Below are 26,557 nucleotides of genomic sequence, written 5' to 3'. Positions count from 1 at the left end.
AAATTAAGGACCGGCAGTAATCTTTTAAGCAACAGTTCTTTAATTCTGACATCATAAAAAGTTAAAGAAATAAATAATTCATATACAAGTGAATTACAATTCCCTCCCCCCTCACAAAATTAGACCATTTTCAAAAGTAGGTTCTATCCATTTCAAGTTGTGTTTTTTGTGTACAGTGATTTACACAGCGAGTGAACTGGATTCTGGTGCTCTTCTTACCTAACCATAATCATTTCATTTTCAGTTCCAGGAAGTACAGTAATCATTGCAGAGATATGTGCGTATTTTCACAACACCTTGTGGTGCACATTCTCCCTTCCCAAATACGCATAACGTGGAAAACGTTCTTGATTTATACTGATGTCTTACTGTTCTGTGGAATTTCTGTTTGCCTGACATGATCCGTTAAACCCCCCCCCCCCCCTCTGTTCAACTGCAACACGATTAAGTGGAAAGTGAGGGTCTCATTGCAATCGCCTGGAGCTCAAGTCACAACGCTGCCAGAGACGGGCAGCTGAGCGGCGGGACGAGGTTGGCGCTCCGCCGTCCGTCTCCCGGGATACGCGCCAGTTCCTCCGGGACGTTCCCGCAGCGGCGGGAACTGCGTGTCCCCGGGCTCCGCGCATGACGGGCGCGCTAGGAGATCCGTTCGTAGAAGAGGAGGTAGGCCTGCGAGCTCTGCACCCGGGACTCGGGCACGGGCTGCACGCAGGAGTCGCTCACGTGGAACCACGACCCTTTTGGGGCTTCGTTCTCACCTGTAGACAAGGGGGTGAATCAACGCTTCAGTGACCTCCTGCTGCAGTGGTATGCAAACTACACGAGCCCCACAACCCGCTTAATGAGCACAGCTTCTCACTTCCCACTTCACAAATGGAATCTAAATGCATTCAACTGTTTGTGCACTGTAGCAGGGACACCGTTTAATAACTGGCATCAATTTCCCTGTAAAGGATATTATGTACAGTAAATTATTTAGACATCTGATCCACCTCAGTCCGACTCGTAACCCGTGGGTTGGAAACGATTGGCCGAGGATAAACGTTGATTCCAACAATTCCTCATGGCTATCGGAGCATTTGTTGCCCTTGAAGGTCGTTTAAGGAGTTACAAGAAAGCCGATGAATGACATGCAGTGGAACACAACTGTAGAAATGTTTCGGTATGATCTACACACTCCTACCTTGTGTTGTTGGTCCGTTGAGAGAGGTGGCCGGAGGGTTGGAGGGTCGCGCTTTGACGTAGGCGACGTAGTGACCGGATCTCATCGTTCCGCTGTGCTCAACGATTCCATAAAGGCTGTACAGCACCTGAGTTTGTCCCTCTGGAACGTTCTGGAAACAGGAAACCATAAACCAGGTAAGCGCTCGCTCAGAATGGCCTGGTTCGGTCTGACTGTACGTTCACAGTAGCATAAGCAGTTGGCTGTAATGTTTTTTTTTAACGGGTGGTTCACAAACTCCACGGTAACTCACGGAAACCAGTAGTGCAAGTGAGTGCAGCAATAGGATCTTGACATGCCATGTTGACCACATGGTTGAAGGGTAGAAAAGGAGGCTGTAATGAGGTGTAAATCGTACATAAACACAAGAGGCCTATCAAGGAATAGGGCTGGGTTTTGTTGAAGCTTACATATTGGGCTGGCAGAATGTGTTTTTTTAGTTTGCTTGGGAGTATGGATAAGTCCAGCAATGTATGCCCTCTTGCTGGTCTTTTGCTCTGTTTAGAGGGCACAGCCAAGTGAAACCAACCAATGGGAACGTACCATTAGAGTGGCTGTGAGATATGATGTCATTACCTTGCAGTTGGCGGAGCAGAAAGGTGCAAGGTCCAGAATCTGAGGGAACTGAACATGGCGATTCACCTTGGAAACGCTGTACGCGATCTGGAGGAGTTAGGAGAGAGATTAGGGACCATTTCTCTAAGACTGTGAACTTTTTATTTGTCCTGTTTTTAATTCAGCCTTGAAAAACAGAACCGTAGCATCCAACCGTTGCTTCAAGTTTGGACACGCTGTTCTTAATGCCTGAAAATCACCTAACTGGTCCAGCTCACCTACTTGATTGCTCTTCCATTATCGCAATCAACAAACTATTTCAATTACTCATCAGCACAAATCAATTCAGATGACTCAAATAGATTTTCTCAGAACTCGTCAGTGCCTGAGTGACTGAGCCCCGTGTGGCACAGAACGGCAGAATACCTGCTGGAATCTCTTCAGATGCAGGGTGAGCACAGGGGGAGGGGACGAGATGAGCATCTGCTTCAAGGCGTCAGTGTACACCTTGGTCTTGGAGCCTAAATGCAGCACAAAATCAGAGTGAGCTTTCTCATCCATCAAAGGCACTGTGTGCCTTCCTGTTAAACTTTCATCCTTCACAAAACTCTTTTTAACTGACACGTAAGAGGAAACATGACGTGCGTACAAAACAGGCCTGGCAGTGAAACATGGACATGCCAAATACCACAGACATACCTTCTCTCAACTTTCGCTATTACTAGATGGTCCCGTGACTATGATTTTACAGACTTATTCAATGTTATCTACGCGTGCTGTGCCAAATATTAATTTGACTGTGCCTGACTTATCCCCACATCAATCACACCATCGCCCTGGGAGACGGTGCATGATTACTCTCTCTCCTTAGCAGCGCCTACGCAGAACGTTATCGTGATTACAATAACAAAGCCTCCTCAATCGATCAAAGCAGGTTAGGTAAGGGCGTGTCGGTTAAACTGTACCGTCTGACGCTTTTGAGCGCGACTGTCGTCGTGAGCACGTGAGGCACAGCAGGCTGTTGTTTTTGGTGAGGTTCTCCACCTCCGTGAACTGGAACAGACAGGAGCTGACCGAGCACTCCTGCTTCTCTGGCGCCGCCCTGGTGGCCAGCGTGTGGAAGGCCAGCTCGGGGTCCTGGTTCACCACGGTGTACTCCTTGGCGTCGGTGGGCGTGTCCTCATTCTCCAGGTCCAGCTGGACGTCGTCAGGGGCGATAAAGGCGTTGTCCAGGGAGAGCTGGGCTACGTCTTCGGCGAGCTGGTCTTCCTCATGGGTGGGTGTGGCCACTTCCTCCTCTTCCTCTGCCGGCTTGCCCTCGGCCGTTTTTCCGTCTCCGCCTGCGCTCTGGTCCTCGGACAGGGCTGTGAAACGGTTGCTGACCGCAGAGATTCCGTCTTCATCACACTCTATACCCTCCTCCTCTTCCTCAGCTGCATTCTCCACGGCCTGGACGTCTCCGTCGGGCCCTGGTCTGCTCTGCTCCATGTCCAATACCCCGGCTGCCTCGCCCCCTTCTCCGGAGGCGGCCCCCGTTTCGGACCCGCCCCCCTCCCCGAGAGAGCTCGTCTCCTCCCCCTCCTCAGGCTCAGCTGAATCCTGATTGGCTACGGCATCCACAGAGACTCTCCCTCCTTGCTTAAGCTGGCGCCTTTGGTTCTGTAGACGAGTGAAAAGAGGGTGGCATGGTTGAAATTTCCCACAAACCAGCGGATTTTGAAATCAACCAGGAAGAATAAGACTTGAACTCAGTAATGAAATGGGGAATAACAGACAACAAACACAGTCCCACTTAGGAAGAATTTTTGTGAGAAGGAATGCAGATTTATTTTAGCCCACCTTTGCCTGTTTCTTAGCCTGCTTCTTGGCTTTCTTCTGCTGGTACTTGCTCCCTGCGCCAGTAGGAATATCATCGTTTCCACTGGCCAGTGGAACAGGACTGTCCCGGTCGCTGTCCTTGCCCTCGCTGCTCTTCGGTGTTTTCTTTTGATTCTTTTTCCTGTATGCCTGGGGGGGGGGCAGGAATGAGACATCAGGGGAAAATTCCTTTCCCTACTTAAAAACGTTGTGTTCTTGCTTGCGAAACCCAAGACAAAAAAATATCTTTGCCTCTTTTACAATTGTGAACTATTATTGATTCCCAAATTTCAGCAAAGCCTAGGACTTCTTAATTACAGTCCAGGTTGCAAACTGGGTCACTGAGCTCTTTGATCGTGTTCATTTTATAAGCCCCTCAGAGGCGGTCTTCAGGTCCTTGCCGATTATAAAATGAATGGCATGTATGCTTGTTGCCCCTGTTCCTAATATTTACTTTACATTTCCAATTTGACCACCGTATTGTTTCTAGATGGTGACCTTTCTTGTGTCAAGCAAACACCCCACCACACCTGGAGGAAGAGGTCATTACCTCGTCTGAAACTGGAAGAGAAAGGTCAAGAAACATCTCTGTCACTGAAGACACCTGCAAGACAAGGACAGTGCAAGTATTTTATTTGGTTGGTGTTCCCATAGCAACACAACGCAGAACTTTAGATGAACCTCATCTTACTTACGGTTTTGCATTCTTTACACATGACCGTGCTGGTAAGCTCTCCGCCAAAAACCTGGTCAACAAAGTTCTTGGGCGCTCCATTTTTCTCGTACGCTGGGAAAACACACAGGAATGTGTTAAGCAAATAAGTGGGAACCGTGTACGCAATTGAATTTTAAACACTGCCAAAGCCACCTATTATGACAACAATAGTTTTGTTACGATTGGATGCAGCAGCTGAATATTTATAGAAATCAATTTATCAGTTGACTCAAAAAATAATCACCGACCCTAAGGTTATTAAATATGAACTCATTATACAGCTGAACAAATGTCTTACCTTTAACCAAATTCTTTAATTCTTCAGCATCCGTGGTTTTTCCAGACCTTTTTGTTGCTTCAGCAATCCCTGAGCTTACTCTCTGAAAAAAGGCCAAATGGAACCAAGATTGACCATGTGGAGTGCAAATTGTGAACAGACTTCACGTGAAAGTGACTTAAACCCAGCATTTAAACATAAAGCCCTTCGCTCTGGAGTAAAATCTGTGACAACTCGTAATTTGAATCCAAACTACGTAACTACGTAAATCACACGGATATGATTGACACTTTCAGGGCATTGAGACGTGGTTGTTCCCCTCACGCGGGGCGGACGCACCTTCGTCTCCTCGGCCCTCATCCCGTCCAGAAGATACCGCAGAAGTTCCTGGCTGTCCTGCTGCTGGAACCCCTTAAATCTGGCAGCCCTACGGGTGAACAGAACCACAGGCCTGGGTGAAACCTCTGTTTAAAATACTAAATATTTAAATACTTCAACTCATCCAGATCTCTAAGAACTTTAAAGGAAACTTGTCAATAACCAACTATTAGCGAGAGAAGAATTTTGTTCTGTGTATTGGTTGAGATGGAGATTTCTTTCCAAGCTGTCCATAAGGTGTGGGTAGCTTACTTGTGTCTAAAGGATAGGAGTATTCAAAATGACAATTTTACAGAGGCCTGAGCAACAGACACATTAAGCACCTGTTCTGTCCCTACTCAGGGGTCATTTACAATGCAGTAATCTTCCCCTAGGCTGCTGTAAACTGAGACTTGGCTGTGTCTTAAAGAGAAAGGGGAAATACTGGACTGTTATACAGCCATGTCCAACTGCACCCACTTCTTGCAGACTTGTGTGAAGAGCTCCCTGGGCGTGACCACGCCCTTCTTGGTTTCTTGGATTTCGCTCAGCAGCTGATACATGGCCACGGTGAGAGAACCAGGTCGCTCCAGTGGGATCAAAATAGGTTCCTGGAGGGAGATTGGGGGGTGAGAGAGTCATTCAAAAACCAAAATCTTCTGGACTAGCCAATGTGATCACAGCATTACTGGTAAGGATACAGCAAGGGGCGGGGCTTACCAGCTCAGTGGACGAGTCTGGGGTGACGGTGAGGCTGGTCTTCTCATCTGTGACATCATTAATAATCTGCCTCAAGAGCTGCGTTTGGGATAGGTTCTGTTGACAAATAAATGGTAAGTTGACAGCAGAGTGAGTCCAAGAATCAGATTTCATGATCTGGTAGAACTATATTTTTTTGCCAACACTCATTTCCCCATTGACACTCCTTTACCTGTATGACAGCGTTGAAGAAACACGTGTTCCCAAGATTGCTGAGTCCTCGGACGGAGACACTAGGGCCAGGTGTACTTGCTCCCGACCTTTGACCTTTGGAGTCACCAGCATTCCTCCTGTTTTCCTTCGACTGCAGGATTACGTTTTCCTTCTCAGGTACTTTTTCCTCGACGGCATCAGTCTGGCTGTCGTCCTCTTTCACTTCTGAGTTGAAGTAACGCGACATGTTTTTGGTTAAAACAAATGATGACGTTCGGCATAGCTCTTCTCACAAAAGACCAATGTCTCAAAGCACTTTGGGCCCAGGACCCCATGAGCAAGTCAAACCAGCCTGGGAAACATGGGAGGTGTGGAGGTTGACTGGGGTGGTACAACTGTCAAACAGTAAATCCTACAGCTGTTCACAATACAAAAGCAAAGAGAAAAGGGGACATACTTTCCTGTGGCGTTCTCCTAGGGGACCCAGGCAGAGCTTGCTTTTTAAAGCTGTTCACCAGCTGAGCCAGCTGTCCCGTGGTGGAATACTGAACGTCATCGTCACAGATGTAGCACCTGGAGGACAACCGCAACACAGAGCATGGTTTCATAGCCGACCGGTCAGGGCGTCAGGACTCTGAGATTCAGCACTGTCCTTGCGGAGGTGCCGGCGTCAGGCATTAACAAGGGCGTCTGACACTAACCACACGCTCCAGTTGTCCATGCTGAGAACCAGGCAGTGCGGGTCGGAGTGGGGCTTCTCGTAGTGCTTGACGGCGTGCTGGTGTTCGGAGTTCCTCCCACAGCCCTTATTAAACGACAGACAGGCAGCGAATGAGCAAGGCCGAGCGGCCAACAGACGGGCACACGGAATGCCGTCACGGGAACAGTCGGGGGTGGGAGGTGCTTACCCGGTGACCACACTTCAGGCAGACCCAGATCAGGGGGCACTCCCCATTCTGGTCATCTGACGGCACAGGGCCATCCTCGTCTTTACAGTCCTGACAGGTGTTCCAGGCCACATCTGCTGAGGTCTTCCTCAGAAGGCTCTGATCTATCCCCTTACGGATGTGTACACAGGATGGACCTGTGTGAGCAGGATGGGTTCATTCCAAGGCAGGAATTTTTGCCATGCTTATTATCAGTATAAAAAATAAAGGCCACAATAAGTATGCGGTAAGAATGAAGACAACTTCCAGATACTGAGGAACAAGTTATTTAACGTGGTATTTCAAACCAATAACTTAATGGGACTTTCAAGTGTTTGAATAATAAAATTAACTTTCATGTATCGCTCCCAGTTTTTTGGTAATATCAGTACAGACTCAGTATCAGTACAGACTCAGACTCGCTGTTTTGTTAAATAGACCATGATTCACCCAAACTAAACCCTGCAAGTTTCCTGATTACGAAATCAGAGAAACAGCTGAGTCATCTCCGTCAACCCCAGCAGGATGAGAACAGGGGCCCCGGTTAGCTTTAGTGGCAGTGGTCGCACAAGTCTAGACACACAACATTGTCTAAACCTGTTCACGTTATTATCATTTCGAATTGCATAGTTCCATACCTGCCACTTCGAAGGCATCGTCTTCTCTGAAGTTCTTCTCCTTTCCCCTCTTCTTCCCCATCGTGACCTAAAAGCTGTGGACTTGGGACAGCTGAGTCCCGCAAAACAGAGAAAACCCAGTTAGCTCTTGACTTTAACGGAGTGCGTGGGATGCTTTACTGGACTGGAAGGCCAATCATGGCCACTTCAATGAAAACACTGTTCCAATAAATGTATTAGGATCAGTGGGCACTGCTTTTTATTTCCATAGTTTTATTTACAATAGCCTAGCCTTTATCAGATGTGTTTTAGACTACAACCAGCTGGACATCGTAATGAAACTTAACAAAATAACCACGTGCTAAGATATGGGAACCAGCAGATAAAAAACTCACTTTCGCCATGCTCACAAAACAATGATAATATAAACTGAACGTGAACATAATTTTTTTTATTCAGCTCCTTTTAAAAACGGATCCCTACCTGGGTGAACGTGATTTCTATATCATACTAGCTAGCTAGCTATTTTGCGATAGTTAGTCGCTAGCATTGCGTGGTAGCTACCGGTAAAGAAACGTTTCAGTTTCTGCAACCAACCTGTCAGTTCCCTTGATCGTTTCTTGCTTTTCATGTAAAAAAAAAAAAAAAACTAAATAAAAAAACCCTCAAACAGTACAAATAGACAGCCGATCAATTCGTTCTACTATCAACAGATAATCTGTCACTCGATAAGACAACATTCATTGTAATCTTCAATCTTTCTACAAAAGCGAACAAAATCACAGTGCGTGGCCAGCTCATGGACTAATAATAAGAAAGTGACTTCCGGTAAACCACCAGAGCGACACATTTCACAATAAAAGTTAGAATTTACCCTTTCTTACAAGTAAATAGTGATGCAGGGATTTACAGAACAGAAAGAATCTACTATCTAAACCAGATAAATTTCCGATAACCATTGAAGTGTACAGTTCATGGGCGATAACGAATTATGTAAGTACAGGACTAAATGCCTGCTTGTGTGCTCCACGGAGTGTATTCGGGTTACACCGGAAACACTGCAGCTCGCTTGGTGGCAGTTGGCGTGGAATGGTCTCAGCGAATACACTTATATCAAGTATTCTTTTTAGAAAACAAAATAAATTACAAATGTAAGAGGTACGTTGGGCTATTTATAATTATCTATAGAGGTAGTCTGAAACTATGTCCCTGCATAAATAAATGAGGCAATCAGCTGCTTCGTGTATAAATGATTGGAAATCTACGGAGCTAGCTATGATAGCTAAATTACTTAGACATTTAACAAACCAAGCACTTGTTCATCACTTGACATGGGGGAAAAACTAGTCAGTAAACGTTACCTTATGATATTGACAGACAAACAATCATAATGCATTAGAGGTAAGGTTATAACATTATGTTCTCACGTAACCATCTTTGTTGCCAATTATAAATTCCAAAATGTTTCAATGGTAATGATTAAAACTAGGTAGTCTAGTTATCTTGCTAACTTAAATGTCGAAGATGAATGACAGTTACTTGTAGTTCTATTAGCCAACTAGACTATTTGTCAAAAGTCAGACCAGATAGCTTGCTTTTCAACAACGAATTTCAAAGTTCAAAGCTCGGCGGATAAGGGACACTGTTACTAGTAGCTAATACGTGAAACTTTGTACTTATGAATCCAGAATACTTGTCATTCGGTACTTATGTTTCTCCCAGGTTGACAGGGATTATTCGGCCATGGCCGGCATTGAAGAAGCTGAAGCCCAGCTGTCCGAGATTGAGCTGTTGACCAGCATGTTCCCGAGCCAGGACGAGTTTGATGTTAAGGATCACTTGGCGATTGCGGAGTTAAGGGAATATGTGGAAGGCAGAACGGATTGTCCGCCCTCGTCTAGGCCTGAATTTGTAATACAGCAGAAAATAGACACTCAGGATCTGAAAGCGGTAAATATGGACATTAATGTAGGCGTGGATGCCACTCTGTAAAAATTACAATGAAGCCTTGTTTTCGTGGTATTGCTAAACTTTGTAAGTCTCGTGCGTTTTCTTTATCTCTTTTTAAGGTAACAATTGCCATCTCCTGCACATATGCGGTTGACTACCCAAACGTTCTACCAGACATTTCAGTAAGGTATGTAATACACCTTTCACACACCTTTCAAAAAACCTGAGGTTGACACAGGATATTGAGCATGGGTAAAACACATAACAAGATGTATGCTATATGCCCAAGATTTCATCCCATTGGGGAGCTCTATAGAAGTAAAATTGAGTTGAATTTTTCCCAACTGGTTTGAAATGTTAATGGGATTTGTCATTTTTTAAAAACAGTCCTTAACAAGCCATGCACTTCCTCTCAGATGTCCAGAACTAAGTCGGGCCCAGCAGACCCGGCTTCACGCGGACATGAATGCGTACTTGAAGGAGAACTGCTGCGGAGAAGTGTGCTTGCTGTCTGCTGTGGAGTGGGTAAAAGACAACGCCCATGTTTATATCGCCAAGAATCTCGCAGCCAACAGCCTGAAGAAAGTGGCCTCTGCAGCACAGCCAGTGGAGGTGTTCACCAGACTCTGGATCTACAGCCACCACATATATAACAAGGTGAAGAGGAAGAACATCTTGGAGTGGTCCAGTGATTTGGGCTTGTCAGGCTTCTGCATGCCAGGGAAGCCGGGCATTGTATGTGTTGAAGGACCGCAGGCTTCCTGTGAAGAATTCTGGGCCAGGTATGTTCTATAATCTGTGTTCTATAATAATCTTCACACCTTTACCACATGTACAGGCATGTTCGCAGAAATTTTTTTAAATTTTTTTATGTCATTTAATGTGAAATGTCATACAGTTTATTCCCCATCTCCCCCCAAGATTTTTATAGGTTGTATTATATCTTCAGGGACCACACGTAATTTAAACCCTAAGGGCCTGATTTGCTTAGACCTTTAGCATTTTAAAAACCTTTTAGCATATGCAAAACTAATAACATGACCAAGGATTGGTCATGGTACACTACATGGTCAAAATTAGGTGGACACCTGACATCCAACATCTCATCCATAATTATGGGCATTAATATGGAGTCGGTCCACTCTTTGCTGCTATAACAACCTCCACTCTTCTGGGAAGGCTTTATACTAGATGTTGGAGCATTGCTGCAGGGATTTGCTTCCATTCAGCTGGAAGAGCATTAGTGAGGTGGGGCACTGATTGGGCGACTAAGCCTGGCACGCAGTTGTCTCGCTGTGTGCCTGTGGGCATTGCCTTGCTAAAACAGGAAAGGGCCTTCCCCAAACTGTTGGGGAAGCACAGAATCGTCTAGAATGTCATTGCATGCTGTAGCATTAAGGTCTGCCTTCACTGGAACTAAGGGGCTTAGTCCAAACCATGAAAAACAGCCCCAGACCAAGGGGTGTCCAGATACCTTTGGTCATATAGTGTATTTGTTTCGCACCAGTCATTGGTTTTGATATTAGTTTTGCATGAGCAAAGTGGCCTTAGTAAATCAGGCCCTAAGTTTGGTATATTAGTATGATGTGTTTCTTATTTGATGACGTCATGTAGTTTAGTGGACGTTGAAGGCATTTTTACCACTTTAAAAAAAAAAAATTTTTTTTAACCTGTAGAGTGAAAGTTTTGACCTGGAAGAGAATCATGATACGACACAGGGAAGACTTTCCTCTGGACGGCCAGCCTGGCACCGAGGAGGAGATCGTGACCTCACTCCGGAGGTTCCCCGGCTTTGAGGAGGCCATGTTTGACCCCCATGGCAACAGAGGGAATCACATGGACCTTGGACAACTCTACCAGTTTCTCAACGATAAAGGGTGTGGGGATGTTTTTCAGCTCTACTTTGGAATCGAGGGGAGGTAGTGGTGAGTGCAGTACAACGCAGACAAAGACATGCTTAGAAACGGGCAGGATCATTATAGCATGCATTATGCTAAGTCATTTCTGCCAATAATGGGATTGCAACTGGAACACTTTCACTAGACTGGAGTCGGATAACCTTTCCCCTTTAAATGTGAAACTTTTGAATCACAGAAACTTGGAAGTAAAATAATTTATAATGGCCTTGCCAGCAAAAAAAAATTTTTTTGAAACGTATTATTTTTAATGTTTAAAAAAAACAAAAAAACAAAAAACAAAACACTTCGGCAGGTACCAAATGCTCATAATTTAAATTTTGAAGTTTTCTGTAAAATTGAATTTCAATGTAAAATTGAGTGCAATATCAAAACAAGTGCACTTATTGTGACATGCATGTAATAAATTGATACATATTTCACAGAACGATTAAGTTTCTGAATTGGTTATTGTTGTGTTTTGGTGGCTAGCTTCATAATTATTGCTGGATAACAAATCTCATGCCATTTCCAAAGATAAGAGCTGAGTTTCAATAATTTTACATTAATATGACCATTCTGCAGTAAATGTATAAATTGATAACATAACATCTGTAATGATTTGATAGTTTTGGGATTATTGGTCAAATGCACTAAATTATGCAGTTATTTCCCCCCTCCCATCATATTTAGCTAATGATGGACATTTTCTTTCCTTAGGGATGCTTATGTTGAATTCAGTGTATGAATTATTTTGTCACCTGGGAATCGTTTCATAAATCAATATCAAGTAAAACCAGCTGGTATATAATGAAGTATCGATATTTTCAAATGATTTTTGTTTTGTTGTAGTGATTAATTCTGGCATTAGGTGGCAGTATTTAACTAGGATAAGCATCAAATTAAATTGCCAAGCAGTTGCCTTGATATTTATATGTGTTTTAAATTTTATACCATAAATGTTCCTAGTTTTTGGGTCCTTATTAATGTATTTGTTCAGAAGTTCTCCTTAAGTCAGACCATTTTCATGGTGTTTGGATCCTCTGACATAACTGCACCTGTGCCTTTTAATGGGTCAGCCAAATGACCTGATCATTTCATTGGCATTTTGTAGTATTTGAAAACACAAATTCTTGGAGTAGTAGTGGACTTAGTTCTTCAGTCTGGGGCTCAGTATTTATTTATTACAGTAGTACCTGTAGAGCATCTTCATTTTCCTGGTATTGTAGTGGTGAATATGAAGTGTGTCTATATAACCACTCTGTGGAGATGGTCGCACGGGCTTGTAGTACAGTCAAAGAACTGCTCCCTGCAGTATACCTGAAAATGCTCATAGACAGTAGCCATTGTTGTTTTGGTTCTCTATATGTTAGAAACGCTATAACCTGATTTCTTGCACTTTTTGTTTGCTTTTGGATTGGCTGTGACTCCAAAAAGGCAATTGAACCACATGTCTACTACAAACTACAATCTCCTTCAAGTGCCTTTTGGTTACCTGATGATATTACAAGGCGTTACTGCCACAAGAGCAGCGTTTATTTTACATTAAGTGTGACTATGGTCGTGATTTTTGATTAATTGTTTGCTAATTCTGCATAGGTTCCTCAGTCGTGTGAGAAGCACGCTGCGACACTAAAGAAGTCGTGATTAACCACTTAAGTGTTTGATATACATTTACAGTTGTATACACTGCATGGCCAAAGGTATGTGGACACCCAAACATCACACCCATATGTGCTTGTTGAACATCTCCTTCCAAAACTATGGGCATTGATATGGAGTTGGTCCCCCCCTTTGCTGCTAACAGCCTCTGTAGTGTATTGTAAGGTTGATCTGTTATCCTGATCGGGGATTGATTGCTTGCTCTTGGCAGTTGTGTCTGTGGTCGATTAATAAGGCCTGTCAGTTCCGGGTGATGGTGAATAAAGCGACACAGTTCATATGCACGCAAGTGGCCAGGAGTTTTTATTCATTCAGCTTCATAAGCTAAAATACTGAGATACAACAGCCTCCACTCTTCTGGGAAAGCTTTCCGCTATGCTTTGGAACATGGCTGTGGGGATTCGCTTCATTCAGCCACAAGAGCATTAGTGAGGTTGGGCACTGATGTTGGTCGATAAGGCCTGGCTCGCAGTTAGCTTTCCAATTCATCCCAAAGGTGTTCAATTGGGTTGAGGTCAGGGCTCTTTGCAGGCCAATCAAGTTCTTCCCCACTAAATTCAGGAAACCATTGCTGTACCTTGCTGTGTGACCAGGCATTGTCATGCTGAAACCGGAACAGGCCTTCCCCAAACTGTTTCCACAAATTTGTAAGCACAAAATCCAGTAGATCCAGTAGAATGTTTAGTAACTGCCATCACACTGTCTTTTTATCAAACGCTGCTGACTCCCAGTTATCTCAGTAAACAGTCTGTTTTCCTTTCTGTTTTCTGTGGCAGAACTTGTTGCTAAATTTGAGGGCACTTGGGAAATATTTAACATCCTGGTCTGAGTAGTTAAGTGAATAAATGAACCTGCATTTAAATGATTGTATTTTTAGTTAGATAATAGCTGTCATTAAGTAGCACACCGCATACAGAAGGCTTTATTCTGGCCTCTGTTTCTTCTTGTTTCAACTGAGAGAAGTTACTTTCTCAGTCGTAGAAAGTTACTTATGATTGATTTTTATTAATTTTATTATTATTGTTATTATTATTATTGTTATTGTTATTGTTATTGGCTTATGAAAGCTGCCCAGGCAATGGATATGGGGGGGGGGGGGGCATCTGGGTCCAAACTGAGTGAATATTCAGAACGCAGAAGGCCTGAGAAGGGTGTGCCGATATGAATAAAGGATAATTTTACTTATGAGTTATACATTGCAAAGTGACCTTTCCCCTTTTATCTGATGTCTTAAAGCCCTTTTTTGAATCAAGTAAATGGACTACCACCATGTGCTAGAAAAAAAAAACCCAATTCTGATTTAATTTGTGTTTAGAGCGGCGTCAAAGAGAACGTCCTGAAAAAGCGGTCCAATAAAATTCTGTTGGAACGAAATGAATGCTCTATTGATGTGGCCACATTTATCCTGCCTTAAGGCCGACATTCTGACGATATGAGTCATTTTCCTCGAGCGATCAGCTTTGAATAATGAGGACCGCGGCGATTATTCTGATTTATCACTTTGCCCTGTTCAAGCATACGACCTGGCATTGACCGGGAACGCGTGGCCGACGTTTGCGCATCTGGATCTCCTCGCATGGTGAACAGACTGCTTCGTCTTTCGTGGCATTTTGCTCATTCGCTTTCCCTCTGCGCGATTGCCGTCTTATTGCTCGTGATCTCGATGTGTGCCAGAGCCCAGATGTGAAATGGGGTTCAATTCGGCCGTAGTCCAGAAGCAACGTGACTAGATCCAGCTGTTTTCATCTCAAGAGTCAGCCGGGGTTTATTATCGCCCCCCCCCCCCCCGGTATGAACTTGCGCAAGTTACGACAGATGCAGCAGAGGAAAGCCATTTTTCCAGGTTTGCCTACATTTTTTATGCTATTTACTGGAAACCCTTGTCGCCTGACAGTACAGAGGATGTACCAAACAATTAACCCCTTTGTTGCTTCACGTGGATTTTTTTAAAACCGCAACCGTTGAACCCGAAAGTGTGAATCCTCTTGAGCCCGTTGCTTTGATTATGAAATAATATTACATCCGGAGAACCACCTCCAGGGACCAGAAGCTTAAGTGCAGCAATAATGCCAGAGGAATTGGCCTCCTGCGATGTATGTGCCTGTTAATTAAAATATCCTTCACATTCTGTCCACAAACTTGCGGGGAAAATCTCATGTCCTGGAGCTTTTTCAGATTTACGCTCCGTCTTAAAATAAAACGATCTCATTTCAGAGCTTTCTTTAACCCTTTGAACAGTAGGGTTTTTGGAATGTTTTTTTAAGTTCTGTGTCTGTGTTTTAGTTCATTGCTTTCAGTTACCAGTAGTGATTGTCACATCGGCAGTTGAATGTCCACTAAGAGCTTGCTCCTTGAAGGGTTGAAACTTTCATATAGGCATACTTTCAGAGGAAAAGTTTTTATTTCAGTCAATAGTGGCAAGATGTTGCTTAAGTGGACACCACAAATGGAAATCACAGAATGTGGTTTGTTCTTTCAGTTTTTTGTACAGTATATTAATCATTATCTGCACTAAAAACAGTTTTTTCTGTAATTCAAACCATGCCATGAGTTCCGTAATGATCTATGGAACATACTGTGTCACTGCCAGTGCATTTGCATGGCGCCGTCATGTCGCTGAGTGCTCACCCATGGAGAGGCCAACATTCCTGAAATTTGCCCACACCTGTCCACATGTAATTTTCACCCCCGACCAGAGGCCAGGAAGCAGATCTGCTGGTTCCCAATAATCAGGACACAATGTCACTGTGTACAGTTCCCCTTTCCCAGTTCCTGAGACCCAATAGCCATTCAGCCCTGACAGGCCACAATGACTATAATCACCGAGGAATAAGAGAGTGCAATTTCTCCATGCCCATAAGTCCCATTATTGTATGTTTGTCACCATTCAGTCCTCAACCCCCCCCCCCCCCCCCACAAACCCCCACCCCACCCCCACCCTACCCCCAACCCAATTTATCGACAGGCAAAGTAAAATACACAGAGGAAACCACCGATGTGTGTAACTGGCTAATGATGCATGCATGAGTGGCCAAAGACTGGCATAAAGACAGAGTCCGGCACAAGGCCTGCTGTTAGTGGCTGTGGCCTCCCCCACAGACTCCTCCTCGTTCCTCTGCTTTGGTCCGCAGCGCTGTTTTTATGGGTTTGACTCTCGGCCACCTGCGTACAGCTCGAACGCATTAAAGTGCTTCTTTTGATTTATTTAAAGGTCTTGAAACCTGCACTCTTATATGCCATTTCTGTAAGGGTTTAGCTGATGTGATGATGATTTCTTTTTTTTGTTACATGACAATTACATCTGCTACCCACCCATTGCTCTATAATTGTTGTAAAGCATGTATAGAGGAATAAGTGTTTGAGTATATCATAACTAGACATCTAACCATAGCCGTGACTCAATCCCAGCAATCTTACCCACTTATGTTTCAATGCACTACACATTCTGAGAGTTCCACAGTACGGTGATGTATAGATAGCACGATATAAAACGGAGCCACTTAAATGGACAATGGACGGATCAAATGGACACCTTCCCCGGGGAACAGAACGAAAAACGTTCGGCGCCCTTGCAGCCTTGAAGTGTCCGCGTACATTCGTGGCATCGTTTAAGAAAGGCCACGTGGATAATTGAATATAAAGTCTGGCTTTGAAGTCGCGAAAAGAAGGCTTTTTTTTTTTTATTCTAAAGGAAGAGCCGGTGCAGGTGCACTGCCGACCTTTTCGGTGTTATTCGAGGATAGAAACGCACAAAAGGATGGTGGAGCTCTGGCGGCCTGCTGCTTCGCAGACGGCGTCCCATTCTGGCGCTCTAAGGTCAGAGCTGCTGGGCGTCAGGACGAGGCGACGGCGGCTGAAAAGATACGGACGCGTCCGTGGAAAATGGTCCTTTTCACCTCTTGCCGGCAAGAATGTTAAAATAACTCTTTAATAGTTCTCTGTTCTGCGCTGCGGTCAATGGTCTCTGCGCCCGGAGCACCATCAGAGATCCATTCCAAAAAAAAAAGAAAACGAAAAGAAAAAAAAACAATGCACGTTGTCCAGGATGAAGGCGTTTGCCCAGAAACCAAACAATAATTCTGTATTGTGGACTTTAGTGAGAATTCAAGGATATTGACCAGTGTTTTTTTTTTTTTGTTAGCGTACAAGGAGAAATGGAGATGAAGAGATGAATCACATCTTTGAAATGAAATTTAGTTTTGAAGTCCCTTCTGATTCCAGCCTCCCTCTGAGGGAGAATAAAAAGAGGGTTTAGAGAAGGAGAGAGGGAGGGAGAAAGAGACAGAGTTACTGAACTTTCCCTCGGTTTTGTGTGCTTCTCAACAAGCTGGTTCCTCGTTCCTTATATCGTTTATTTAATGCGTTTGCATCATTGCAGAAATCATAACGAATCATATGATATTGAAATTATTTTTAATATTCATAAAACCTGTCTTTTTTTAGGCAGATTTGCGTGTGCTTGCAGGTTTTTGCTGTGTATTTAAAAAAAAAGATTATTCCCATTTTTCCTTATTAGTACATAATGGTCATGCCTTATGTGAGTAAATTTTGGTGTAATATGCATAAATATTGTTTGTATTATGAGTGAGAGGGAGAACTGAAGAGGGAGGGGGTGGGGGGCTGCTGTTTACAGCAGGGCTAGCTGGCCTTGGGCTATGTGTATATCCCCAGGTCTTAATCATTTAACGGCAAGCTGTTACGCGGAGCAGAAGTCAACTGGCCTGCGCGGCTTAATCGGCGGCTAATTGAAAGGTGCTAATAAAAGCAGCGGGGGAGCTGGACGGAGAGCCGGACGGAGAGCTGCTTACCTAAGTGTGCCTCCTCTCGTTGTTGTGAGAAATAAAAACGGTAATTAAAACGGCATTGTGTCCAGTCCTGGTGCAGTAACGGTAGGGGACCGGATTTGGAGACAACGCTTCGTTTGGCACAGAATGGGCCAGTCAGCAATCGAGAGCATCGTATGTGTGGGTCGGGGTTGTTTCAGTCCGTAACGGCATTCGACGCAAACATGGACTCTGTGGCCCTGTGACTGAGATTTTGCAGGTTAGTACCCGGGCTATGTCGGTAGCTATGCGATAGATTGGCGGCCTGTCCAGGGTGTATTCCTGCCTCCCACCTAATGCATGCTGGGATAGGCTCCAGCACCCCCTGTAACCCTGCTCAGGATAAGCGGGTATAGATAATGGATGGATGGATGGATGGATAATATATAGCCTATCAGGTGTAACAAAGAAAACTGTGTGTGTGTGTGTGTGTGCGTATAGTGCAGATGACCATGGGTATTTGGACAGTGACGCAATTTTTGTTGGTTTGACTCCATCATGTCAGATTTGAAATGAAACAATGAATGTGAAGTTAAAGTGCAGACTGTCAGCTTTCATTTGTGGGTCTTTACATCTAAATCAGGTGAACTATGTAGCAATTGCAGCCCTTGATATATGTTGATAAACACAGGTAGGCTATATGACAGTCACAACTTGCTAATGATGTAACCAGGGTACAAACATGCTAAATCTCCATCATCGGGGCAGTAGCCACAGGTTACCAGATCAGTGAAGGGATGTATTCTGGAAAGTTTCTGGTTTGTGGGTAGAAGAGCAGTGTTTCAGCATTCCAAAGCAGCTGGGCCTTTTTGAAAGCTTCAGGTGACACAGCAATTACCTGAGATCCACAACTTGCAAGTCTGAATTTTTGGATTTAAAAATTGCTACAATTGCTGTACTTTCTTTCTTTTTTTGAGCATATGACACTGCGAGACACTATCCATATAAATACCATCATTAAACATGACGAAAGATTGACCATGCTTGTTGAAAAATGTAATTTCTGCCATTTCTGCAGTCGCATATATTTTGCATAGGATACATATGGTAAAATAATTGCAAAGCTCCAGGCTCACACTAAGGGACTTTAAAACTGGGAGAGATTTAATGCCCAGTCCTCACCTCATCTGCCATCTTGACAGAGAGGAAGTTGTTAGTCAGACATTTTGAGGCAAGTCTAAAACGTTCCTTAAAAAAAAAGTTTCCTTTTTCTTTTTTAACATGAAGTGAGTAATAAGATCAGGCTATGCATGGTCTGCAGATTTGTTCTCCTTGTGCAGGCTCTGTCTATCTCTATCCATCTTTAGATATTTTCAACGTCTGCAGAACGGTAATGAATATTCCATGAGTGGATGCATGCTTCAGATAAGCAGGAATATTAATATATGATATAGGCCTATATGCAGCAACGCATATTTGTTGGTCTTATTTTTATGAATCCATCAGGACAATGCTGAGTTATTCTGTTATTCAGTTCACAAGTGTAATATTTGTATCGTATTTGTATTAACCTTCTTGGAGGGTATTAATTAATCTTGCATTGTGCCTTGTCAGATAAACGGCTTCTCTGTGCTCTATAAAAAGACTTAGTCGCAAGTATTTTCTAGGTTCTGTACTGTGCGGCTCCACTGTAATGAATGTGCTGGTATTTTATCCAGTACTGAGTGGCTATACACAGTCAGTGAGCACACAAAATGCCACTGCCCCAAGCAGCCAACACTTGTGACAATGGTTTGGAAACCAAAATAAGGTTTTCCTTATATGCACATGGTGCTGTGTTGTTGTTGTGGTGTTGTGCCACCATTGTTGCGGATATTGGAACGTAAAACGTTCACTTAAATCTGGGCCTGTGCTCTCAGGCCTGCCTACGATTGAATGCGTTTTTCCTTGTCGTTTTGTGACGTGTAGCTGGAGCATGAAGACTATAAAGACTGAGACTAGGGGCATGACTATGACGGATGGACATGCTGCCCGTTGTAGGCGTCGCATAATGACGGACAGGCCTCACTCCAAGCTGGAAGGCTGGCGATAGTTGTCCTGTCAAGGTGAACTCTAATAGCCTGGCCAGCCCTTGAATACTGAATGTGGCTGGATTAGCCAAACTCCCTTCCTCACGAGTGCCTGATCAGTCTGCTCACAGAGTTGTCTGTCTGGGATGAAGCCCCCAGAGGTTGGGCCGGGCCTGCTGACTGGCATCACAAAGATTTATGGAGTGTGCTTCTCCAAAAAGCAGTCAGCTCATTGGGAACAGGACCCCGGGGACTTCTCTCTCTCTCTCCTTCTGCTGGAAAGCAGGCCTGGAACGAGCAGGACTTGTTGCAAAGGGGAAGTCGTTTGCCATTTTGAAACCGGTTTCCTCATACTCGCTTTTGTTGCTGTGGTCTAGCACTGAAACTGTTCTTTTTTACACGTGCCATTATTGTCAGGTGTATCGCACAACGTGAATCGATCACCAGATTGAAAGGCGGCCAGCAGTTTGATTTGGCAGCAGGGCCAAAAGCTAGCAGGCCTCGATTTCTGATGGTCAAACCCTTTAACCGACAGTGTAAATGTTGAGTGTTAACAATGTAACCTTTTAGAATGCAATATGTCCGAAGGAACATGTCCGTTTACACACTCACTATTTCAGTATTTCCTATTTTTCTAAGGCAATGTTTTCCTTTTGTACTTTAACCCTTTCCTCCTTGGGTTTCTCTGACACGACTCATCTGACACTATAATTTCCCCGCCTCATAGTGAGACTAGTTTCTAAGAAGAGATAAAAGAATAATTAATACAATGGAGTGTTGTTGTCCCCCTCTAGGCAAAGAATCTCAGAAAAACTAACAGCTCACAGTGAGTTCTTCCTTATGGTTTTTGTTTTTAAAAAATAGTCTTCGAAATTTTCCAAAAGTCCTCTGTATGAAGATACCAACTTTTCGATAAAGCCATAAAATGTTCTACCTTGGTATTAAGCTTTCAGATGTATATTAAAGAGTTACTCTGTGGTGCATCTCCCACCCTGAGGAAGAAGGTTCTGTGTCTCCCAAGCGGCTGGTTGGCTGTGTAATCTGGTGTGTTGCACAGAACTACAGAGAAAGTGGTCTCCCTAACGTAGAGACCTAAGCTTGGAGGCATTGCATTTGCTGCCATAATCTTGTCCCCCAACAACAGAGCCGTTCGCAGGAGGAGCTGTGGTAATCAAGCCATCGCATACACGTGTTCCCTTGAATTCAGTCCCGGGTGATTTGCAGGGAAGGGTCGCAGGCTCTGTAGTCTATAACGGACGGCGCGGATTTATCGACGCATCGCGTCACGGGCGCTTTGTTCTCCTCGAAGTCCGCCAAAATCGCGATTCCTCTCCCAGGCCTCTCCCGGGCTTCCTTTCACAGCTGATTTCAACAGGAAGTTCAGTCGTACCTGCAACTTAGTCTTTTTTCAGGGGCTTAATGAACCAGGCAGAGCCTCATCTACCCCCCAAAAAAAAAAAAAAAAAAAAAAAACCACACACTTATCTTCATAATGAGCCAGAGAACAAGAAAGCTAAATTAGATACAGAGGGTTTTATAGGAGACGTCTGTCTGGGGCACTGGGAGCTTGAGACCTGACTGAGAACACAAAGGGGAGAAGATTGAACGCTCTCTAAGTCTGACGGAGGGGGAACTCTGACAGAAGACCATCCCGTGACTTATGGAGCGGGATATTGATGCTCATGTTCCCTGTTCCAGATGATTTGACTCTTCCTAAATGGTACAAGGCTCTCACAGCGGGACCGGTGAGTGATCCATTTTATATCATCAGATGTGATTAAGCAGAGCACTTCTCAGGAGCCGATCCCGGGCGCTGTCTCGCCTGCGTGCGAACGAAACGGGGTCGCGCAGTGAGATTCTCGCCGATCTAACTTCGTTACGTCAGGCTGAAGCCGACCAGCTTCACCAGGCAAGGAGCGTAAGGAGATGGACAGAGGAAAATGTGGAGAGAGGGAGACGTGTAGGCAGAGGGGAGTGTGTTATTTTAAAGAAGTGAAAAGAGAGACGTGATGAGATGACTTGTTTCCGATAGCTGGAATGTGTGTTTGTGTGTGTGTGTGTGTGTGTGCTTTACAACATTTTTGGTCCTTTTTAAATACAATTTGTCCTTTTCAATTCATGGATTGAATGGCCCCTTCTCATTATGACACATTCTAAAATTTGCAGTCATGTTGGACAAGGAGAAAAGTTCCCAAGCTGCCATTATGTTTCAAAGCGGTAACAGCAAATATTCAGTAAAAACGGATGAATGCTTGTCCCTGAGGAGCTGCTGTTTATACTGAAGGGTGAGCTGGCATTTGTGTTTCACTCCAAAGCTTCTCTGATCACATCGGTGCCAGAACATCACCTCAGCGTGCTGGCCTCAGATAACACATGACAATGAACAAAAAGCAAATAACCGATATGTGTATGGCTTTTAGAAAACTGACGTTTAGTGCTTAGGTTAGTGTGCACAAGTATTTCTAGTAAATGTCTTCACTGTGCTCATTTCTATTGGCGAAACATTTGTGAGATTTTGTGAGAAGGGTTTGGGAACACAATTCTTTTGTGAATAAAGCAATGTTTGAATTATTTTTTCTTTTTTTTTAAGTAATGTTTTGCCAAAATAGTGTCAGTCAAATTTTGTCAGTGGTCACAGCAAGGCTTATTGTGCTGTGAGAAAACTGTTAACTTCATATAATACAGGTTGGAAAGATGTTTGGTTTGTTTTGGAAAAATATTCCGTCTCTGATCAAAACCCAATACTGATCAATGGGAATATGTTATTTATGATTTAAACCTCCAAGTATGTCATGCGGGGAATAAAATAATTCTCACAGGCCTTTAGTAATGCTTCTTGAGTAATTCTGCTTTAGTATTGCTACTTTTAATCAATTCAACCTGAGTAGGGCTATATAAATTATTAAGAGTCCAAGTCCTTCCTTGAACATGGGAGTTTTAGACTGTTCATTTAATTTTCCAGAGGGGTGCACATGACAGCCAATGATTTTCATTCAGGCTTGCAAAAAAAAAAAAAAAAAAAAAATAAATAAATAAAACTCAGTCAGGAGGAGAGAAAATAAAAAGTGATTCCAAGCTTCTGAAGGAAGTGATTCTGATTCAGATGGGTGCGCTTGCTGAAAATGAAAGAGGGATATTGACAGATTGCGTATCTTTCGCAGAATGTTAATGTGAACTATTGCTTTCCTTCCTGTGGCCTTCTTTCATTGTTTGGACTGAACAGGCGTGCTCGGGCTGCTGAAATGTGCTCGTGAAAAAGAGACGAGGGTGAGCGCGGTGGCCGCAGTGATTTCAAAAAGGTCACGCTGATTCGGTGAGGGGGGATAACAGTACGATTCACTGTCATCTACAAAAATTAGACTGCTCTTTTTTTTTCTGTGCTTATTTAATTTTTTTTGTGTACAATCAGTATTTTTTATTATTTGTACCATAACCTTGCTTGGATAGTGTGAAGGCTAAGCCCTTTTATTTTCAGAAATTTATAGAAAAAACATCTGCTTTAGCTGTGAAACCTTATCAAACGGAGAATGATGCACCACGTGCCTGTAACGTGCTGTTCTTTGGCAGATGTAACATTTCAAAAGCAGCACACACAAAAAGTTTGATTCCTTGCGCCAGTGATTCGGTTACCACTTAAACATTTATATCTGTGGTAAATCAGTACTGTGTGGGAGCCATCAAACAAGTTTGTAAATCAAACAATGTTTCATCTCAATATTGTTCTGAAATGAGTAGGGGGGGAAAAGTTTTATATTTTTTTGGTTCTCGTTGGAGCTAAAATAACTATGTTAAAATGAACGCAATCCCACACTCTAAAATGAGTCACTTATGATTTAAGTTAGAATTCTGTGCTGAAGACAGCAAAAGGAACAATGCCCCAGCATGCATACCCCTCTGTCTTTAACTGGGCTTTCCGTCAGACACATCTGCTGGACAGCATATCCATCCATCCATCCATCCATTTTCTTAAGCTTCTTATACTGTGCTGCTTGCTGTACAATATGCAATATATTAAAAATTATTATTTTGCAAGTCATATCCTGGGGTGTCACGGTGATGCAGTCAATAGCACTGTCGCCTCACAGCAGGAGGGTACGGAGTGCGAATCCCAAGCGAAACCTTTCTGTGTGGAGTTTGCACGTTCTCCCCCTTTGTGTCCGTGTTGTTTCCTCCGGGTCCCCTGGTTTCCTCCCACAGTCCAAAGATATGCAAGTTAGGTTAATTGGAGAGTCTAAATTGCCCCTAGGAATGAGTGTGTGAGTGAATGGTCTATGTGCCCTGCGATGGACAGGTGAACTGTCCAGGGTGTATTCCAGGCTCTCCCCCACTGCATGCTGGGATAGGCTCCAGCGCCTCCCGCGACCCTGACCAGGAATAAGTGGGTGTAGATAACGGATGGATAGTCATGTCCTTATGGGAATACTGAAATTTCAATGTGACACAGCTGTTAGACATTAATAAAGAAATGCACGTGAGTAACATAACTGGTGTAATGACAAGATAAAAGGCCATTTTGCCACCTAGGCTCTTTGCATTCCATGGAGACTACAGTCTAGAGCGGTCTCAAACCTGATCTTGAACGCTTCAGTGCAGGAAATTGACCTTTCATTCATTTTCTCTTCATGTCTCCTTGATCTTTGAGCTGAATTACACCCGAAAGGCCTTCTGTGATCAACCTAATTCTTAAAAAATGTGATAAAGCCTCCATCAAATCCCCTCAGGGTCCTCACTGAGAGGTAATGGATTAAGGGGCAGATTTTTTTAGGTGAGAGGCACTGCTCAGTGGAATGACCCATAACTGACAAACATAACACTTTCTCTGCCCGTACTACCTGTGGTCACCTTGTGCCAGCTGTCCTCTGGCATGATCAGTTATTGCTTAATACTACTACAACTACTACTACTACTACTACTACTACTAATAATAATAATAAAGCAATAATAATAATAATTCCACAGCAGATTCGGATAACTTTGTGAAAAAAGTCATATGGCCTGCTAATGTTACTTATTCCACACACGATTCTGTGTTTTCATCCCAGTTCTAACTAAATGTCCAGAATAGCTAAATACCGAAAGGTGGAAAAACTCAAAATAGCTGCACTATGGAGTACCATACGATGTTCTCACACATTAAGCTGTGCGCTCAGTGTAAAAGATTGTTATAACACTGCCTAATTACTGTTACCATCTATATGGAATCATTCATGTTGCTAAAAGGTGATTTTCAATATCTCTGACCACCCCACTGCTTCACTTGTAATTTTGCTTGGTGTGCTTGAGGGTGTGTCCTCAACAGAGGTGTGGGTGGGTTTGAGGACCCAGGAAGAGACAAACACAGAGTCTAGAAGGGCCACACACAAAAAAAAAAAACCTGCACAGTATACCTTTAAGGTCAAATTTGTGGCTTAAGGTAGTCTTGCTTTTTTAAAGGCAATATTTGGAGGTCTGACTTTGATCCAACTTCAGCACAAATGTAAAATTGCTTCCAAAGCACAAGAGTGAAAATTGAGGATATTTCAACTGTGCTGAAATATAAATAATTCAAATAATGTGCCTTCCTTCTATAGAGAGAGGGAGAGAGAGAAGGGGATAAGTTTTGGAAAGCTTGGCATTCTGTCACAGTTATAGTTTGCTTTGACTCACCACACTTTTTTCACGCAGTTTGAAAAGTAAGGTTGAACGCCTCTGAGTTTTTCTCAGCTTTCCTTTCTCTCAAACCCGTTCTTGTCATCCATCCATGAGGCGCAGACCAAGTGAACTTTTCATTTAATCATAAATCGTACTCCATGTCTGTGGCTTTACTTTTAGGCATTAAGATAGGCATTTAGGCATTTGTCCTGAAATCGGCACTGAGGTTGCCTCACCATGGCTTGTGTTTTGGATTTGAAAACCTACAGACATTTCCAAAAAAATGGGAAAACGTGTTTTACATATGAGTAGAGATTACGGATCGAAAGCAGAAAATGTTTGGTAAACCAGTACTGTGATGTAATATCAGACAAGCTAGTTTCAGTGATCGTATTATCGTCTAATTTCAAAATAAATTACTTGTCTGAGGAGGCCCTGAAACCAGTTACACTACATGTAGCCGTCTTCACCTAAAAAAATTAAAATAATGTTCTTTATGTATGCTGACTTATCTCATTAAGATTGTATGTTTCACACAAGGATCAATTAAGGCTGACCAGTCTCCTTTCTGTGAGGAGATGAAAGCAATCGTTTTCAATCTATTGTGGAGAAGGGGTCTTGAGAAAATTGGTTACTCGGTCATTAATCAGACTGTATCAGCGAAACACGGGGAAAGTTTGCAGAAACTAAATACAGGCCATCCATCAAACTGTTCAAATTTTCATATAAAAGGATACACACATTTTTCATCGGGCTCGCTTGTCAAGGGGTGATAGCATCACTTTATGTAGTTAGCGCTCGTTCCTAATGATCAGCAGCCTGAATGGCTGGGACATCACCGAACGTTCTCGCTGAAGATACCATCGAGCTTTGACGGATGCCTTCCTTCCTTCCTTTGAATCTCAAGCTTGCAAGTTTAAAATGACCTCTGTGTGAATTTAACCACTATGGCCCGGAAACATAGGCCGACAAAGATCAATAACTGCACATTTTCCCACAAATCATTGCGCCAAAAAATATGCCAAAATAAGTGTCTCTATTGTGCTCTCTTTGTCCCCTAACACCTATCGCTGTCTGTTTTTAATGCTTTTTCTCCCGATTGCATACACCCGATCATGCTTTGCGGCTTCATCCCAACACTGCAAAGCC

The 26,557-nt window shown here is 43.5% G+C and overlaps 2 protein-coding genes across 6 annotated transcripts; one reads left to right on the top strand and one right to left on the bottom strand.

Moving 5' to 3' along the window:
• Positions 1-19: 19 nt before the first annotated feature.
• On the bottom strand, positions 20-8,227 carry usp16 (ubiquitin specific peptidase 16). Of its 2 annotated transcripts, none has more exons than XM_064301950.1 (18): positions 7,922-8,227; positions 7,460-7,550; positions 6,804-6,979; positions 6,597-6,700; positions 6,353-6,468; positions 5,915-6,120; positions 5,704-5,799; positions 5,464-5,594; positions 4,966-5,053; positions 4,648-4,729; positions 4,330-4,421; positions 4,185-4,238; positions 3,617-3,784; positions 2,743-3,436; positions 2,204-2,298; positions 1,799-1,885; positions 1,184-1,334; positions 20-758 (listed from the first exon to the last, which is right to left on the bottom strand). In XM_064301950.1, the coding sequence occupies exons 2-18, from the start codon at positions 7,518-7,520 to the stop codon at positions 637-639; spliced, it is 2,523 nt and encodes an 840-aa protein (XP_064158020.1). In that variant the 5' UTR covers positions 7,521-7,550; positions 7,922-8,227; the 3' UTR covers positions 20-636. The 2 variants fall into 2 exon arrangements, with proteins under 2 accessions (XP_064158020.1, XP_064158019.1); XM_064301949.1 differs by having other exon boundaries at positions 8,036-8,227.
• Positions 8,228-8,294: 67 nt separating this feature from the next.
• Positions 8,295-11,731, top strand: rwdd2b (RWD domain containing 2B). 4 transcript variants are annotated; one of them, XM_064301959.1, is made up of 5 exons: positions 8,295-8,431; positions 9,161-9,388; positions 9,508-9,575; positions 9,805-10,170; positions 11,065-11,731. In XM_064301959.1, the coding sequence occupies exons 2-5, from the start codon at positions 9,182-9,184 to the stop codon at positions 11,309-11,311; spliced, it is 888 nt and encodes a 295-aa protein (XP_064158029.1). In that variant the 5' UTR covers positions 8,295-8,431; positions 9,161-9,181; the 3' UTR covers positions 11,312-11,731. The 4 variants fall into 4 exon arrangements, with proteins under 4 accessions (XP_064158029.1, XP_064158026.1, XP_064158027.1 ...); XM_064301956.1 differs by lacking the exon at positions 8,295-8,431 and adding an exon at positions 8,446-8,596; XM_064301957.1 differs by lacking the exon at positions 8,295-8,431 and adding an exon at positions 8,449-8,589.
• Positions 11,732-26,557: the final 14,826 nt, after the last annotated feature.

Source organism: Anguilla rostrata, chromosome 12 (genome assembly GCF_018555375.3).
Source record: "Anguilla rostrata isolate EN2019 chromosome 12, ASM1855537v3, whole genome shotgun sequence".
NCBI lineage: Eukaryota > Metazoa > Chordata > Actinopteri > Anguilliformes > Anguillidae > Anguilla > Anguilla rostrata.
The sequence above is the reverse complement of the archived record's forward strand: the minus strand, read 5'-3'. Positions and strand labels throughout refer to the sequence as shown.

Bases quoted from the DNA above. Each gene is read 5' to 3' on its own strand.
- usp16 (XM_064301950.1), bottom strand. From the start codon at position 7,520: ATGGGGAAGAAGAGGGGAAAGGAGAAGAACTTCAGAGAAGACGATGCC. The intron at 5,595-5,703 runs GTAAGCCCCGCC...ATCTCCCTCCAG, and splicing joins CAGACTCGTCCACTGAGCTG to GAACCTATTTTGATCCCACT. The intron at 1,335-1,798 runs GTAATGACATCA...TCCTGTTTCCAG, and splicing joins TCTGCTCCGCCAACTGCAAG to AACGTTCCAGAGGGACAAAC.
- rwdd2b (XM_064301959.1), top strand. From the start codon at position 9,182: ATGGCCGGCATTGAAGAAGCTGAAGCCCAGCTGTCCGAGATTGAGCTG. The intron at 9,576-9,804 runs GTATGTAATACA...ACTTCCTCTCAG, and splicing joins CTACCAGACATTTCAGTAAG to ATGTCCAGAACTAAGTCGGG. The intron at 10,171-11,064 runs GTATGTTCTATA...TTTAACCTGTAG, and splicing joins TGTGAAGAATTCTGGGCCAG to AGTGAAAGTTTTGACCTGGA.